This window comes from Stegodyphus dumicola, chromosome 3 (assembly GCF_044657685.1).
Source record: "Stegodyphus dumicola isolate Sdum_Otavi_A_Nest chromosome 3, ASM4465768v1".
Taxonomy (NCBI): domain Eukaryota; kingdom Metazoa; phylum Arthropoda; class Arachnida; order Araneae; family Eresidae; genus Stegodyphus; species Stegodyphus dumicola.
The window spans coordinates 220258581-220275471 of record NC_140770.1 but is presented as its reverse complement, the minus strand read 5'-3'; the positions used below and the strand labels follow the sequence as shown (position 1 = coordinate 220275471).

General features: G+C 32.8%; 1 protein-coding gene and 2 non-coding genes across 4 annotated transcripts in view; all 3 read right to left on the bottom strand.

The window, feature by feature from the left end:
- Positions 1-16891, bottom strand: part of LOC118202118 (hemicentin-2-like) — a 228657-nt gene that overhangs the window by 10822 nt on the left and 200944 nt on the right. Inside the window, exons 7-8 of one of the 2 annotated variants that reach the window (XM_085812393.1) lie at positions 8873-9145; positions 682-840 (exon numbers count right to left, since the gene is read on the bottom strand). In XM_085812393.1, the coding sequence (XP_085668519.1) occupies positions 682-840; positions 8873-9145 (432 nt within the window). The remainder of the gene's footprint in view (positions 1-681; positions 841-8872; positions 9146-16891) is intronic. The other variant, XM_085812394.1, reaches the window with a different exon arrangement.
- Positions 3569-3650, bottom strand: TRNAS-AGA (transfer RNA serine (anticodon AGA)). The gene has a single exon. It is a non-coding gene; the product is annotated as a tRNA-Ser (tRNA).
- On the bottom strand, positions 5761-5842 carry TRNAS-AGA (transfer RNA serine (anticodon AGA)). Its single transcript has one exon. It is a non-coding gene; the product is annotated as a tRNA-Ser (tRNA).

The window sequence follows — 16891 nt, the reverse complement described above, 5'->3', positions numbered from 1 at the left end:
ATTAAACTAATTTCGCCATTAGTACAATATTGTTATAAATTGATGCATAATTTTATACCCAATCAAAGTTTTAAGAATTTTTGACAGATTATAAACGATGTATTTGCAGCGTTTTTCTGCTGAGTACTTTATTTATTAATATAATAAACTGCACTGAAACTCATTCTAACAGCAAACACAAATAGCATAATCGCAGAGTTCAGTAGAAATATGGAATATATATATATTATATAATAATATGGAATAAATTTGAAACACGAGAAATGAGCAATGCTCTCGCCGAGACTCGAACCTGGAACTCTCGAATACGCTCCGAGTGTGCTACCGTTACACCACGAAGACATGCAGAGTGGAGAGCAAAAATGTATACCTACCCTTTTAAAGTGCGACAGGAGGTTAGGGAACCGAATTGCCAAATACTGGTAGTGAAGAATCATCATCCACCACGTTTTAGTTCGTTTTATCATCATTATCCACCACTGTAAAATCATTAGGGTATTTTGAAGCAGGAGACATGAAAAATGTGCAATCTTTTGCCGAGGCTCCAACTTTGACCTCTGGAATACACGCCGAGTGTGCTATCGTTACACCACGAAGACAGTCTCGAAGGAGGGATAAAATACCTTATATATTTCTCAAATGTCCATACAGGAAAAAAAAAAAAAAAAAAAGAGCACTTACCTTTCAGTTCTTTTAGTTCTTTGTCCTCCTTTGATCGGCATTTCTCCTGATCTTTTATTAAATGCCTTGTAAGTACCGTAAAGGCAACCAAGAAAAATATGGCAGCAAAACTGCTGATGGTTATTAAATATACGCATAATGAATCTCCTTGTTCATCTGCTAAAATAAAATTTCGATGGGTAAATTATAAAATAACAATAATAAATTTTTCACTTTCAGTTATCAAAATATACTTTATGAAAATGGGAATCGTGAAAAATGAATTTAATTCTGAGCAACACTTCCTTGTTTTTTGGTGATAACTTTATAAATTTAATATAAAAATTACTGTGATTCATGTTTTGCCAATTAAGATTGTATTCATGCTTAGTACACATAGTGCCATGTAAATCCTTCTTGTTTTGTACTTTAATTACTATTATTATTCACTGTAAATAACAGGAACGAAAAAGGTCAATTACAGTTATATACGAAACATTTCATGAAAATATTGGGTGCATAAAATTAAACTGAAGCTTTGCTTTAACTTTAAGAATCTGCTAATGTAGTAAATTAATTCTGTTGGATTTTGGCGTGCTAGACATATGTAATGAATTGCTTCTAGCGATGAAAGTTCATATTAATAGAAGCGTAGCTCTGAAGAAAGTTGTTAATTTGTATCTTCTCAAAATAGTGGATGATACAAAGTCTAATCTACAACACTCAACTCCTCTTATATTCGTTTTTTTTAAAGAAAATACGCTTTAACATTAGACAAGGCTATAATTAATTTTAAACATCGTGATGTATTACAAATCGACTTTAACCTTCAACTTAAGTCATGTCATCGTTACAAACTGTGTTTCCTCTTTCAAAATGTTAGAACATGTTTCAAATTAAATAAAGCTGCATTCGAATTTTTAAATAGTTAAGAGAATCCAAGAGGATTATTGATTTACATAATACTAGGCTACAGCATATGGTCTAAGAATAATTTTTAAATGCCATCAGCGCTGTAATGTTTTAGTGAAGTACATCTATTCTACGATTATATGTACTTTATATATTTTATATGTACTACAAATCTGTATGTACACTGCGCAGAAAAAAAAATTGGGACAGTTCCATATCTCCCGCTCTACTGGGTCGATTGATGAAATTCAAATTACGTTCTTCATATCTCTAGCGCCTTATGATATATATTAGATTTTTATATAACAACACTTCTATAATATACTATATACTTCTATAATATACTTCTATTTGATACAAAATCAGAATTTTTTTAAATGACATGCCAATTCTACAACTCAAATTATGCCTAAATATTAAATTTTGTAAAATGTGGTGCAAAATTTATGGAGAAATTCAAAAATTTATCTTAACCCATTTGACGAACTTCAACCTATTTTCCTTTCTTTTTTTTTACCTGTCCACGAGCGATAAAAATGTAATCATTCATACTTTCAAATAATTTTAAAAAAGTGCGTAAACAACATTTTCGTTATTATCGCTTATAATAAACACGCCAAACTTCAAAATGCCCCAAAATGTAAATTCACGTTATCTTAGCAAATTTTGAATAAAAACCCCTAATTTTTTGCTGTATGCTTAGAAATAAATCTAATTTAAAATGATGGCAGAAGATTGAAGAATCAAATAAGTTTAATTAAAAAAGAGATACTAACAAATGTATATCAAACTGAATTGACATGGAGGAGCTAAAATTCTGAGAGCTAATTTTTTAAAAACTACTCGTGCGAATTTTACGAAACTTGGCAGTTTGGCATAATTCGAGTCGTAGAATAGAAATATTGAGACGTAAAAAGCGCAATTTAAATTTCATCAATCGACCAAATAGAACGCCAGGTATAGAACTTTCCATTCTTTTTAGTCCAAAGGGGGTAATTTGCCTTGAAGGATTATTAATTTAATTTTGGCATTTTGCATTGAAAACTATAAACGGCGAATCACTTTTCAAATTGTTGCCACCGAATATTATCGTCCTGTATTATATTTAAAGAAATGAAATAATGAAGAATCTGCATGAATGTATGTATGTTTCTCGCATCGTGATAAAACAAAGGTACCTGACAGCCGTCAAAATTTGAATAACATAATCTTCCATAGAATATGGGCATGTGGAAGCGCTAATTTGAATTTTAAATGTGTTTTATTATCGATTTCTTATTTTGTAACACCTCAACGAATTTTTGATTAAAAACTAAACGATTTCAAAGCCAGCAACGGCAACAATGTACGGAAAAAAAAAAAAAAAAAAAAAAAAAAAAAAAAACTCTCCAGTGCGCGCGCACTAGAATTTCCGATACAGAGTCCAGAGCTGGACTCTGTATCGGAAATTCTAGAGATATGCTCATTTTATAATTATTTTGCGGTATTGCTGTGGTACTTAAGGTTTGAGTACGTAGAACATGATAATTAATAAATAAGGGTAACACACAAAACGTTAAAAAAACGCCCCTTTGGACGTAATATTTTATTTATTTATTTATTTATTTCATTTTATTTTTTATTTACTTTTTTTTTTTTTTTTTTTTTTGCTTACTAGGTTAGTTTATTCTTTATCTCGGATTACCTGATTAATTATACTTGGATGATATTTCAGTCTAGTATGATTATGTATTAGATGTGTTGTAAATAAAAATAAGAACCACTTGTACAAAATGGTCTTCATGCGAGAATCACATTTATTCCTTAGTGTGATATAATATTAATTTTTGTGATATTTCTGTTGAATTGCAATTTATGGTTTAAGTGCGAAGAATGAACAAAATGTTAAAAAATCGCCCCTCTGGGCGTAGGAATGAAATCTGATTTTTTTTTTTCCAAACAATTGGTAACTAGCTCAACATAAACAAGAGATAAGGAAAACAGTAAAAGTCACATCCGTAATCGGTAGGATTCGAACCTACGCGGGAGAATCCCAATGGATTTCTAGTCCATCGCATTAACCGCTCGGCCACAATTACGCGGCCCCCCCTGCCTAAGAATTCAACTTTCATAACAAAACCATGATCGCATAACATTCTCAGGAACGCGCCCACTTCTGTAAGTAGATACGAACGGTACGCCCCGGGCGGCACATTTTTAAGAGGCCACATTTTCAGCCTGAAATAGTATTTTATAGGAGTTCGTAAGGTGGATCATCAAAGCAGGTGAAGAATAACTAGATTCTAAGTTACCATACGAAATTATATTGAAAGGAAAATAACTTTTACTCTAAGTAATCAAAGAAATTATCCAGTGATTTTAGCATATCGTTTTTATTATTTCAAAATATTTGAATGTAGAAAAGTAATATCAACTAAATTACGATCAAAGAGACATTCATGAGGAAGACTGAGGAAGATATGGTGCTGCTATAACATGTAGTTGAGCATATCCCTTTTTGGTTACAATCGGCCGCACCAAATGTACATATATATACACCAGTCGGGTAAGAGGATGGATATATATATATATACCCACCCTGTTACTTGACTGGTAAGGATCATTTTTTTTTTAATTCTTTTATGTTGGTAATATTTATTTATTTATTTTTTGGTTTAAAAGGGATTAAATTATGTTGTTCTTATGTTCCGGTTAAGGTTTTTAAGCCTTTAGTTAATCTGCATGCAATAGTTGTAGAATTATCAGCAATTTAAAAGTTATTTAAATGCGGCTAAGCTTAATTTTTTTAACCATAGCAGCCATATTTTTTTAAAATTTGAAACTTAGCAGAATAGTGAATTAAGTCAATTTCTGCACCTGCAGTGTGTTTTTGCCTAGCGGGAAAAAACGTAAACTTTAAGTTTTTTGCCTTCTTACCCGCTGATCGAATTGCTCGTTTTTGCGAAGAAACTCTCAATTTTAATTCTAAAATAATATCTTAATTGTTTTAACTGCATTTGGTGTTTTATGTTTATCTATAATTTTCAATTTTCAATGAAGATATTTTGAAGTTTTTTTTTTTTTTTTTTTTTTTTTTTCCTCCGCGTAGTGAGACCTAAATTAATTGAATGACAAATCTATGTCTAATGAAATTCGAGGAAATACGTTTCAATGAAATGCAGAAAAAAAAAAAAATGCGTATAATTTAATATTCCGTTCGAGGAAGTCATGTGGTGTCCGCATCAGACTTTTTAAATAATGCATAATTGTTGAATCCCGGTTTTTTCATATTTCAGTGTCTACAGCTATGGAATATGTTCTAAAAGACGAAGATATCACGTCATATTTCATGGACGTAGTCGCTTTGGTTTCTGAAACCGCAAAACATTTATGATCTTAGAACGTTAATTTCAATGTATTTCGTGCTCCATTGGAAGAGCGGTAAAATCGCTGAATACTAGTTGTTCAATCTGGGATTCAAATACCGGCGAACAGGCTTGGCTGAATGACCGTTTTTGTGGTTTTTCCCATGTGTAAGATGTATACGAGCCAATTACCCTTAGAAACTCCTCCACGAAGGCATCCTCCTTAAGCAGATAGCCCTCGCATGCCTTGCCATACTGAATAAAACAAACCAAACTAGTGTACTTCTTCTCTGGCATCCACCTACAGCTTTCAGAGTCTATGCATGTTAATGATAAATTCTACAGTTATGTTAATGATAAGTTATACATATGGTTCATGATCGGAAACTTAAGATGAGCTGCTCGAATTGAGTCGGTGATATTTTTTAAAAAACGTTGCTAGCAGATCAAGCGAAGAATAAAAGATAAAATAAAATTTGGAGTATCTATTTAAATATTAAGATATTTTAGATCAGAATTCATATTACAAATAATTCGATTTTCTTTATTAAACTTCATAAGCTTCTTTGAAATAAAACACGTTAAACTTAAAATACTTGCGTTTTAAGAGTAACAAATATCCGTGCCTGTCTCTGATCCCAGCCCAGAAAAAAAGTTCTAACCCACTTGATTTTTTTTTTTTTTTTTTTTCTTTCTCATTCTATCTTTAATAAGGATAATTAAGTTTAAATTTGAAGTTACAAGGAAGGAAATTTATTTTGCAACAAATCAAATTCTTTCAATTATTGGAGAGCCAATAAGCATAAATTGTACTTACTTTGAGGAGCATCGCAAAAATCAAACCCGTAGTCTGTAGTATTCGAACGTACGCGGGAAAATCCCAATGGATTTCTAGTCCACCACCTTAACCACTCGGCCAGGACTACTCAAATGTACTTTTTTTATTATTAAATATTTACTTCCTCTTGAAAAGGTGTATTTGGCATCAATGTTAGTTTTCGTGCTATGTTAAACAACGTATGTTCTAAATTAAAATATTCTAGTGTTATATATATGTGACAACATACTAGTTGCTTGTTGAACTGGACTGAAGTAATCGCAAGTTGATGTTGGTTTGTAATAAACAGTGTGTTATGTGATTCTGTAGTAATGTCGGTACTTTTCCGTTTTGCTGGCGCAAGCGATAAAGTCGCCAATAATGAATGGTACAACCGATGCCGAACGGAATATTCTCGCTGGTAACCTTTTACGCCTCATTTTCAAAACAAGTCGCAGCTTTTTTTTTATCAGATTGATTGTTTCTTTCAATACTGGCATATAATTACATAGAATTTTTATCAGATAGTTCAGTTTTATGTCTAAGGTCATTTTCGGTAATTAAGTCAATTAGGATACAATCACAGCGCTTACCCGAAGCCGAAAATATAGAAAAGGTAAAGTCAAGGGGTAAATTCATCAATTCTAATGAGAATGCATTAGCGAAAGCACTGCAGTTTTACATAATTTCTGAGTAAGTTATTCGTACGAATTGAAATATTTCTTGCATTTAAACTTGTGTTCCAAATTAAGATTTAACTTGAAATGAATGTAAATAATTACTGAGAGCATTATATTTTTGTAGAGTAGTTTACGTGAGATGAGATCGCTTGGGGTCACGTGATATGAAACGGCGAATCAGGATGTTGAACCATGAAAGCATAGTAAATTCTTAAATTAATGTCTTTTTACAAATTTATTGTCTTTATTTATTGGCTTTTTATAAAATTTTAAGCGATATTAAAATATTTATGCCTTCTTTTTTTTAAAAGAATTCTTAGAACTAACATTTTAAAAATATTTTATATGTGTATACTGTATGTTGTCGCCAATAAAGTCTGCTTGGCGAGAATTGCGCCGGCGAAACGGAAAAGTACCGTAATGGTACTTATTTATTGATCAAGTACTATTAATATGAATATAACACTAGTTCATAGGTACTATTCCGTTTTGAGGACCGTGAAAAATCGCCAAACTATTGTTGATGCCAGTGCTGCCAAAAATAATTGCGGCAACCCTAACGCAAGAAAAGAAGTATAATAGTAAGTAACTATCTAGGGATTATTGGTTTTAATTTAGATTAAAGGTTAATTTCATATAATACATTTTTATTATTATAATTTATATAAAAAAGGCTAAACATAACTGAATGGAAGCATAAGAGTAAATAACTATTTCAGATCATTATTATAATTTATATAAAAAAATGCTAAACATAACTGAATGGATGCCTGCATTGCTATTTCGCTACGAGTTATCGCTAAAGCATAATTTCATCTCGTTGGTTGTTCAAACATAATTTTCTATAATGAATGATGCCTTTTCTTTGAAATAAATCTCGGCAAAGTGCAGAATCGTCCACTTATTTGTTTGCCGCTTTTTACAAGGGTAAAAGCAATTGGATTTTTGATAATTTTCTTTTACTTTTTAAGTGAAAATAGGTCGATGCGTACGTAGATAAAGTCAAGGATATGTGCAGTGTCAATTTTGTGTAATTCTGGGATTTTTTTGAAGTGAAAATAAGTCGATGTGTACATGGATACCGAATATGTGCAGTTCTTAAAAACGCGCCAAGCAGTGGGTGATTCTGCAATTTCCCATTCTATTGCAGACTTTTCGTCATGGGCAATTCCTAAATTGTTAAATCCATAGGATATCAAAGGATTTAAAAATTAAACTAGTATTTCAATGGCGTCTTAAGAAATATAGACCTATCTAAACTTACGCAATTTGAAATCAGCGCGTACGCTAGATTTGGCATGCAATTAAATGGACGGGTTTTCTAGATTTAGCGCTTTTGCGCATATATTTTCGCTGCATTCGAAATTTTTACGACCCTCAAAACGGAATAGTACCAGTTCATATTCTATATTAGTTCAAAGATTTTAAAAGTTTCTAGTAGGGCTTAATTTCTAAAATTAGAAGTGCCGGAGCGCCATGGAAGACCGTCTGGAAACATGAACAAGACTAAATAAATAAAATTACTAATAAAGAAAATCTGAAAGGTTTCAGATTTTCAATTGCGTCTAAAGGGGCTTTTTTTTAACATTTTGTGTGTCACCTTTATTTATTAAATACCATGTTCTTCGCACTAAAACCATAAAATTCAGTTCAAGGGCAATATCGCAAAATAATTTTAAAATGAGCATATCTTTAGAATTTCCGATACGCAGTTTCGCGCGCTGGAGATAAAAAGTTTTTTTTTTTTTTTTTTTTTTCCTGGTAAATTATTGCTATTGTTTGCTTTTAAATCGTTGAGTTTGTTAATCAAATATTCGTTAAAGTTATACAAAGTATGAAATCGATAATAAAAGAAATTCCAGATTTAAAATTTTTGCTTTCCAGATGCCCATATTCACAGTAGGATTACGTCATTCAAAATTAGATGGCTCTAGGTTCTGTCGTTTTATCACAATGCGAGAAACATACATACTTTTATGCAGATTCTTTATTATTTAATTTCTTCGAATTTAATACAGGGCGTTAGTATTTGGTGGCAACGATTGATACGCCGTTTATAGTGATTCGAAGCAAAATGCCAAAACGAAAACAATAGTCGTTCAGGGACAAAGCCCCTTCGGACTAATAAACAAGGAAACTTAAATTGAAATATATTAATAATATAATAACTAAACATAACTAAACTGCTAAGGCGATATGGTTTTTTATTTTGACACACATTAAATTTGTTCCCTAAACATTGATATCTGCTATTAAAAAGAATGCGGTAAGAACCTTTCCACTACCAAATGTTTCAAACAAAATAAAAACTCTTTACACAGAATGTATGCTAATTATTAATAGTTATCAAATGTGTAGTAACTGTCTGTATCTCATCTACTGCATGAATCTTTGCGTTTCTATAAGAAGTAGAAATAATGCGATCAGGTTGCGAGACTCAATATAAAGCTTTGCCTTACCATCTAACGTTACTCGACAGGGTTCATTTTGTAAGCCAATTTCGTTCTCCGCCCAACAAAGTAATTCAGCAGCAGTGTTTTCCCATTCCACTGAAGTATGTGCAACATGTCCAGAGGTCCAGCTGTGATTGGAAGAAGAATTGCGGATCATCCAATAAAATGTCACGTTCGTTGGATTCGAATACAGACTGCAGGTCACGTTAGCTGCGTATTTCCTTTGAGTACTTCTGAGATTTTGTTTTGATATCTCAATTTTTCCACATACTGGAGAATCTGTAAAATATTCAGGAGGCAAAAATTAAAGTTGCTACTTTTTATGATTTGGAAAAGAATATAATATTTTATAGTACACCAGCATTATGATAATAAGTTTATGAACGTTACACACATATAACAGTCAAATAAATGTTCCATAAATATGCAGGTATAATTTTGAAATGCTTCAGTAAACTGCAATAAAATGAATCTCAAGAACTTTTGATTTTGCAACGTACATATAAATTTTATTTACCCTATATCTGTACACATACATGCATTACGTATGTATATATATCTTTTATATATTTACAATATATACTATATATATATATATAATACAATATACATATGTGTGTGTGTGATATTTTGGCAGTCGTGAAGCTCAGCATCAAAGTTCATGCATGGCATTTCGCAGAATGGTAAGGAGGATATCCAAAGACGACACAAATTGAACTTCAGAGATTGTTTTAGTGATCGGTAAAATCGTTCACTCATCCCATTTCCAGATGGATTCCTGACTAGTATTTATAATACCCATGGTGAAATCTAGGAAAAGCAACTATACAGACACCCCGTTTCCCTGGATTCCAACCTGAATCGCGCTACCAGTATTCAGCAGTATTTAACCACTTAACCACTGGTGGAATCTTCCATTTTATTAAAAATAAAGGATTTTAATTAAATCAGCACTAACCTAAATGTTGAAATGTTACCTAAAATTTAAACCTTAGAAAATTAATTGAAATTAATAGAAAATTAAAATTAAATTAGTTGAAATTTTACTTAAATTTAACCTGTAACTTTATATTTGCGAAATTTCATTCATGATTCACAAAATTAAAATAACAAATAAAAGTCATAACTGAAAACTTTCAGATTTTATACAGTGGCACCTCGATATACGAGTGTTTTGACATACGAGCCGCCGAGCGAACGATATTTTGCACACTACAGCACTGCACACGATCCCAACATGCGCAGCGTCTAACAGTTTCTCCCACCTCAGACTAGACATCAGTCTGTGTGCTTGTTTCCCTCATTTTTGAAGCATTTTTGATAAATTGCTATCGCGTTTTTTTGCTTTTTGTATATTTACAAAATATTATCACATTTATTTTTATAACCATGGGTCCAAAGAAGAAGATGATGTCTATTGAATTAAAGCGTGAAATCATAGAAAAGCATGAGCAAGGTGTGCGAGTAATTGACTAGGCGAGGATGTAAGGGCGTAGCACATAAATGATATGTACTGTGCCTTAAACAGAAGGAGTTAATAAAGGGTATAACGCCAGCTAAGGGCATTACAATAATTTCGAAGCTCAGGACCTCTCTTCATGAAAGATGGAGAAACTACTGATGGTGTGGGTGACAGAAAAGCAGCTTCAAGGAGGAACCTTAACACAAAGCATCATATATGAGAAGGCAGAAGCGATTTACGGTGATTTGCTGAAGCAGATTCCATATACTTCCACAAACGAGGAATCGGAAGACTCGTTTAAAGCCAGTCGGGGCTGCTTTGACAACTTTAGGAAGAGGAGTGTCATTCACTCCGTCGTCAGGCATTGTGAGGCAGTAAGTTCGGATGTGAAGGCAGCTGAGGTTTACGTCAAAACGTTTTCCGAACTGATAGAAGCCAGAGGATACATCCCCCAGCAAGTCTTCAACTGTGACGAGACAGGGCTTTTCTGGAAAAGGATGCTGAATAAGACTTACATTAACGCCAGAGGAGAAGACGATGCCAGGTCACAAACCCATGAAGGATAGATTAACTCTAGTACTTTGGGCCAATGCGAGTGGCGACTGCAATATCAAGCCTCTGCTAGTATTCCATTCGGAAAATCCCAGAGCCTTTAAGTCTCATAAGATTTTAAAAGAATAACCGCCAATTATGTGGAGGGTAAATTCGAAGGCGTGCGTCACTAGGAAATTCTTTGTGGAGTGGATAAACCTGGTGTTTGGCCCTTCTGTTTAATATATCTACAGGAAATTAACCTGCCCATGCAAGCCCTTCTTGTCCTTGACAATGCCCCTGCTCACCCACCAAATCTCGAAGATGATTTACTCGAACAGTTCAAGTTTGTAAAGATTCTCTACCTACCACCCAACACCACTCCTATCCTGCAGCCCATGGATCAACAGGTGATTTCTAATTTTAAGAAGTTGTACACCAAGCACATATTTCGGCGCTGAGATGACGGAGAACACAAAACTTACCCTTCGTTCTGGAAGGACCATTTTTTTTAACATCGTGATATGCTTAAGAATTATTGATCATGCCTGGCTGGGTGTTACAACGAGGACCTTATCCTCTGCATGGAAGAAGCTGTGGCCTGAGGCTGTAGCTGAAAGGACCTTCGAAGGATAGGAACCCGAAATGTCAGTGGTAGAGGAGATTGTTTCTCTGGGAAAATGCATGGGTCTGGAGGTGGATGAGAGAGATGTGAACGAACTCGTCCAGGAACGGTCTCAGGAGCTGACAACCGAGGAGTTACACGATCTACATTCGGAGCAGCATACGGTGGTTCCACGAAAAATTAGTTTTGAAGAGGAGACAGAGATGGAGGAGGTTATCCCGACAAGAGATATAAAGGAGATCTTGGGAATGTGGGAGAAAGTTGTAGAGTTCGTAGATAAAAATCACCCCGGAAAAGTGTTAACTGGTTTTGCATCGGAGGTGTTCAACGAAACTTGTCTAACTCATTTCCGCAATATCCTGAAAGGGAGGAAGAAACAAACCTCCTTGGACAGTTTTTTTAAACGATCTGCAGGTGAAAATGAGCAAAGCATGACGAAAAAGCGAAGACCAGTGACGAAAATTAAGCGCTTCCGTAAGCACTTTTTCTTTTAATTATGTTTTTATAGAATATGTATTTGTTATTTATAAATAAATGTTTCTTCTTGTAAATACATTTTTCTTATTCAAAAACACTTAACAAGAACAACTGAAGTGGTGTTTTGGGAACTGGAACGGATTAATAGCATTTCAGTTAATTTCAATGGGAAAAATTGCTTTGAGATGCGAGCAATTTGACATAGGAGCAAGGTTACGGAACGAATTAAACTCGTATGTCGAGGCACCACTGTATTACGCACAAAGAGGCTTTTTTTTCAAGGAGGGATTTGAAAAATGATGCAGACATTCAAAGTCATTCGACGCAAAACACCATTGGACATTGTAATGTCTTTGCGTTGCTACGCTACCAACATAATACCATTAAGAAATGTAAATAAACATTGCGCATAAAATATCTGTGCTTGAAGATGCACAATATGTTAATGTTAATGGAACGCTTTGAAATTATTGAGTTGTTAATCAAAAAATTTTTTAAAGTTTTACAAAATATGAAGCAGCTAATAAAACAAATTCAAAATTCCAAAGTTGGGCTTTCAGACGCCATATTCGAGTGGAGGACTACATTATTCAAAATCTGATGTCTCTAGGTACCATTGTTTTTTCACAGTGCGAAAAACGTACATACATTCACGCAGATTATTCATTATTTAATTCTTTTAAATATAATGCACGGCTCTAATATTTGATGGCAACAATTTGAAAAGTGATTCAGACTTTTACAGTGAAGCAACGCAAAATGCCAAAACAAAATTTATAGCCCTGCAGGGCTAAAAAAGAAACCATATATAATTAATGAGTAGGTATAAGTTCCAACAACTTTACCAAAAATTGCATACTCTAATGACGTTAATTGGTTACCTTAAATGGCAGCGTTAATAATAATATCATGGGATCATTGCTTATATTCATTTCTCAAAAGCCCATCTTTTGTATGAAAGACAAATACAGAAGACAAATCAGGAAATTGAAGATGGTTCTGAAAAAATGACGTTATGCACTTTAACGTAATGTTACGGTTTTAAGGGGAAAGAAGGAACGGTTGCTATTATGCGCATTTGATTATTTATCCAATATTTTCCCAATAATGAATCCCGTCTCGATAAGAAATTGCTTACTTCATTCCCATTTTATTTTTCTAGGAATAAACGTCCATACAGTCAAAGCCACTTGTTTTGAAAGTTGATTGCGATATTATTCATGTCCCACGCCTAGTATTTTACAGCAAAAAGAAACGTAAAGAATAAAATTCAATTTTATTAAAATGTAAAATATGGCAGCCATTTATTTATTAATACTTACATAAAGGATATAAAATGAATGCAAACATGCTTAAAGTTTACAGCATAAAAGAAATGTTTACCTTTTCTTGAAAGAGGAAAATGTATTTAAATTTAAATCAAATGTTTGTTTGGCAATGAAGAACCAAGTTTTAAAATTCACAGTTTGAGATGTTTTGTTGAAATAGGATTTTTTATTTGATATCGGCCTATCTTCGAGGAATAAATCAATATGTTAATTTATGAAACGATAGTTTTGCTGATTGAGTTTATCTATTATATTTAAAGGAAACTATGTATATCTGAAGTAATCATATGCATTTATTAGGTGAGGTGCATTTAATAGTACTTTGGATCTTTACACTGCTATAGGTTAAAAACTTCTTATCGACACTGTTAACAAGCCTCTGTTTCACTTACCAACAAAAGCGAAGTATTTGTTTGTTAAATGGAAACGAAAGTGATAATTATAGACTTTTTTCTTGCTGAATTTCAAATCTGTTTATAACATTCTTCATTATTCTGGGTATTTGAAAAAGTGCTACAGAGAAAGCAATATGAACGATAAATATAAGTAAAAGTGATTTTAAATTAACAAAAAATGTCCTTTATTAAAAAAAAGATTTCATTTTTCAAATTAGCACAAAAGTGTACACTGCGGGGGGGAGACAGTTCTATATCTCCCGTTCTTCTGGGCCGATTGACGAAATTCAAATTGCGTTTTTCATGTCTCGAAAGCGCGACTTAGGATATATATTACATTTATATATAGCATTGTTCTAATATAGGTATTTCGACACAAAATGCTTTCTGAAATGACATGCCATTTTTTCTCCATATTTCGATTCTACGATTCAAATTATGCCTAAATATTCAATTTTGTATTTTTCATGTAAATTTCCTGCGAAATTTACGGTGAAATTCAAAAAATTATCTTGGCGCATTTTTTTTCAGTTTACGCCAAGAATAATTCATTTGTCAAACTTCTTAATTTAAAGCAACCTATTTTCGTTTCTTTTCTTTTTTTTTTTTTTTTTTTTTCTTTATGCACGAGCGGGAAAGAAGTCATCATTGTTACTTTCAAATTGTTTTAAAAAAGCGCGTAAACAAAATTGACGTTATTATCGCTTATGACAAATATGCCAAATTTCAAAACGCGTCATAAGTAAATTCACTTATACCTTTGAAAATTTTGATTAAAAAATTCTAATTTTTTGCAGGTGTACCTAGAAATATGTCTACTTTAAGATGATGTTAAAAATTTTTAGAGGTTATAATTCAAAATTTCTGTTGGAAAAATTAAACAAATTATTTAAAAATACATATTTCAGAAATAAATAAAAAATGGCGAATTTTAAATGAGATGAACCTAAATTTCGAAATGTGAAAAGAAGAATTATAATAAAAAGAGAGATTAATAAATATATATCAAGTTCAATTAACATGAAGGAGGTAAAATTTTGAGAGCTAATTTTTTGAAAACTACTCGTGCGATTTTTGCAAAACTTTTCAGTTTGGTATTGTTTGAGTCGTAGAATAGAAATATGGAAACCAATTGACATGTTATTTCAGAAAAAATCGTATTTTGTGTCAAAGTAGCTATATTAGAACAATGCTATGTATAAATCGAATACATATCCTAAGTCGCGCTTTCGAGACATGAAAAACGCGAGTTGAATTTCGTCAATAGGCCCAGTAGGAACGGGGGATATGGAACTGTTCTTTTTTTTCCCGCAGTGTACATGTATGTATCGGACAATACACACTTTTTCTTTTTTCAGTACTGACTGTTATATTATACAGTTTTCTATCTTGTTTGGCTTCTGATTTGCTTATGTAATTTGTAGACTGAAAGCACAAAATACATTTTGATGTTCGTTATTCCATTTTTTTTCTTTGCGCAGTGTACATAAAAATCAACATTGATTATGTGTAGTTTTATGTAAATTCTTCTATACTTCTAAGAAGAACTCGCTAGAATTTATGCTGCTATGTCCAAAGTTGTTTCCTTGATTCATATCAGATTTGTAAAGTGCATAGCTTAAGCCTCTTCTTATGTAGGATGTAATGTAGTGCAAAAAATCCATACATATTAACAAAAAATGTTACTGCAACATACAGATAAGGCTAACATACATATAATGCAAAATACTAAAATAAAATGACATATTATTTTAATCTCCTTTTTTTTAAATATGCAATTATCTTTCCTCATACGTACCGTTAATTTTGCTTTCCTTATACAGTTACTCATCTACCTCGCGTGATGGCTAAATTTTATTAGACGCTGCATTAATATACCAGATCACCAGTTAAATATGCATCAAAAGTTCTATATGTTTAATATGTATCAACACTTAAATTTGCGCTCAATAAATGAAAGTGAAAATGTGATTTACACAGACTTCGTCCTGTTGATTTCAAATCTGTACACGAAACTCAACCAGGGTATTTGACGAAACGCAGAAAAGAAAGAAGCAATAACGGTAAAATACAGAAAAAAATATTTCACATTACATAAAAGAAAGAGAAAATGAGTGAGAGCAAAAGTCTCGCCCAATTTCTCTTTCTTTTATGTCGGAAGTCTGATTTCATTTTTGTAATCACACAAAAGTTCATACGAATCAACATAAGTTACACTGCACTGTTAATCATCGAATCGGATCAAACATTTTTAAATTATAATGCTCAATGAAACTGGCAAAAAATTCGAAATAAAACAACAACTCTTGACTAACATTAATCTGCTTTGAATTAAAATTACAGCTTAAGTAGTTGCACTTGTAAACTTATAAAATAATAAAAATTAAAAGTTTCCCTTTCTGAGCATTGATCTTTGAAATAGAGTCGAAAAAAATTAGGTCATCTTTTACCTAGAACGGTGTAGAAATAAATTTCATACGAGGTTGCAAAATCCCAGGAAAATGAAGTTTATGAAAATGTATACGTGCTCATATAATATTTACTATTGTGAAAAAAAATATAGTATGTTATATAATATATATACGCGGCTAAAGTGTATGTCGCCGATAGTTTATTGTTACCACTCGGAAAAATGAGCGTGGAAATTAACGTTTCTGCAGTTTTTGATTAATATCTCAACCGATTAAAGTCGTAAGAAGATGAGAACGTTATCGATGGATTTGGAGAATTTTTTGGAATGCGAGGATGGGGGTCTCGAATTTCAACTCGGTGCCGTTCCATAGATATTTCAGAAAAAAGAATTTGACACGTAGCCAAATCCCTCCAATAGGGAAAACCCAAGAAAGAAAGCGGAAAATGTAGGGAAAACGTAGGGGAAAATTAGTTTTGAATTAATATCTCGTCTAATTAAAGGGCCAAGAAGACGCGAATGATCAAAATGGCGTGCCACGGACCTGCGGAATTCAACTGTGTGCTTCCTTAAGCCTGGGAGCCAGCCGTTTTGGAGGAGATGATGTTACTTCACCCAGTATATATATGCGGCTTAAGTGTATGTTTGTCGCCGATAGTTTATTGGTTGCATGCGTAACTGTACTAGCCAATGGGGTGAAGTTACCACGGCACAGTTTTGCCGTTTCAATTGAGACGTAGACAATTTCCTGTAAAACTTGACTTTGCTATGACCATCCATATGTCTCAGGGCCAAAC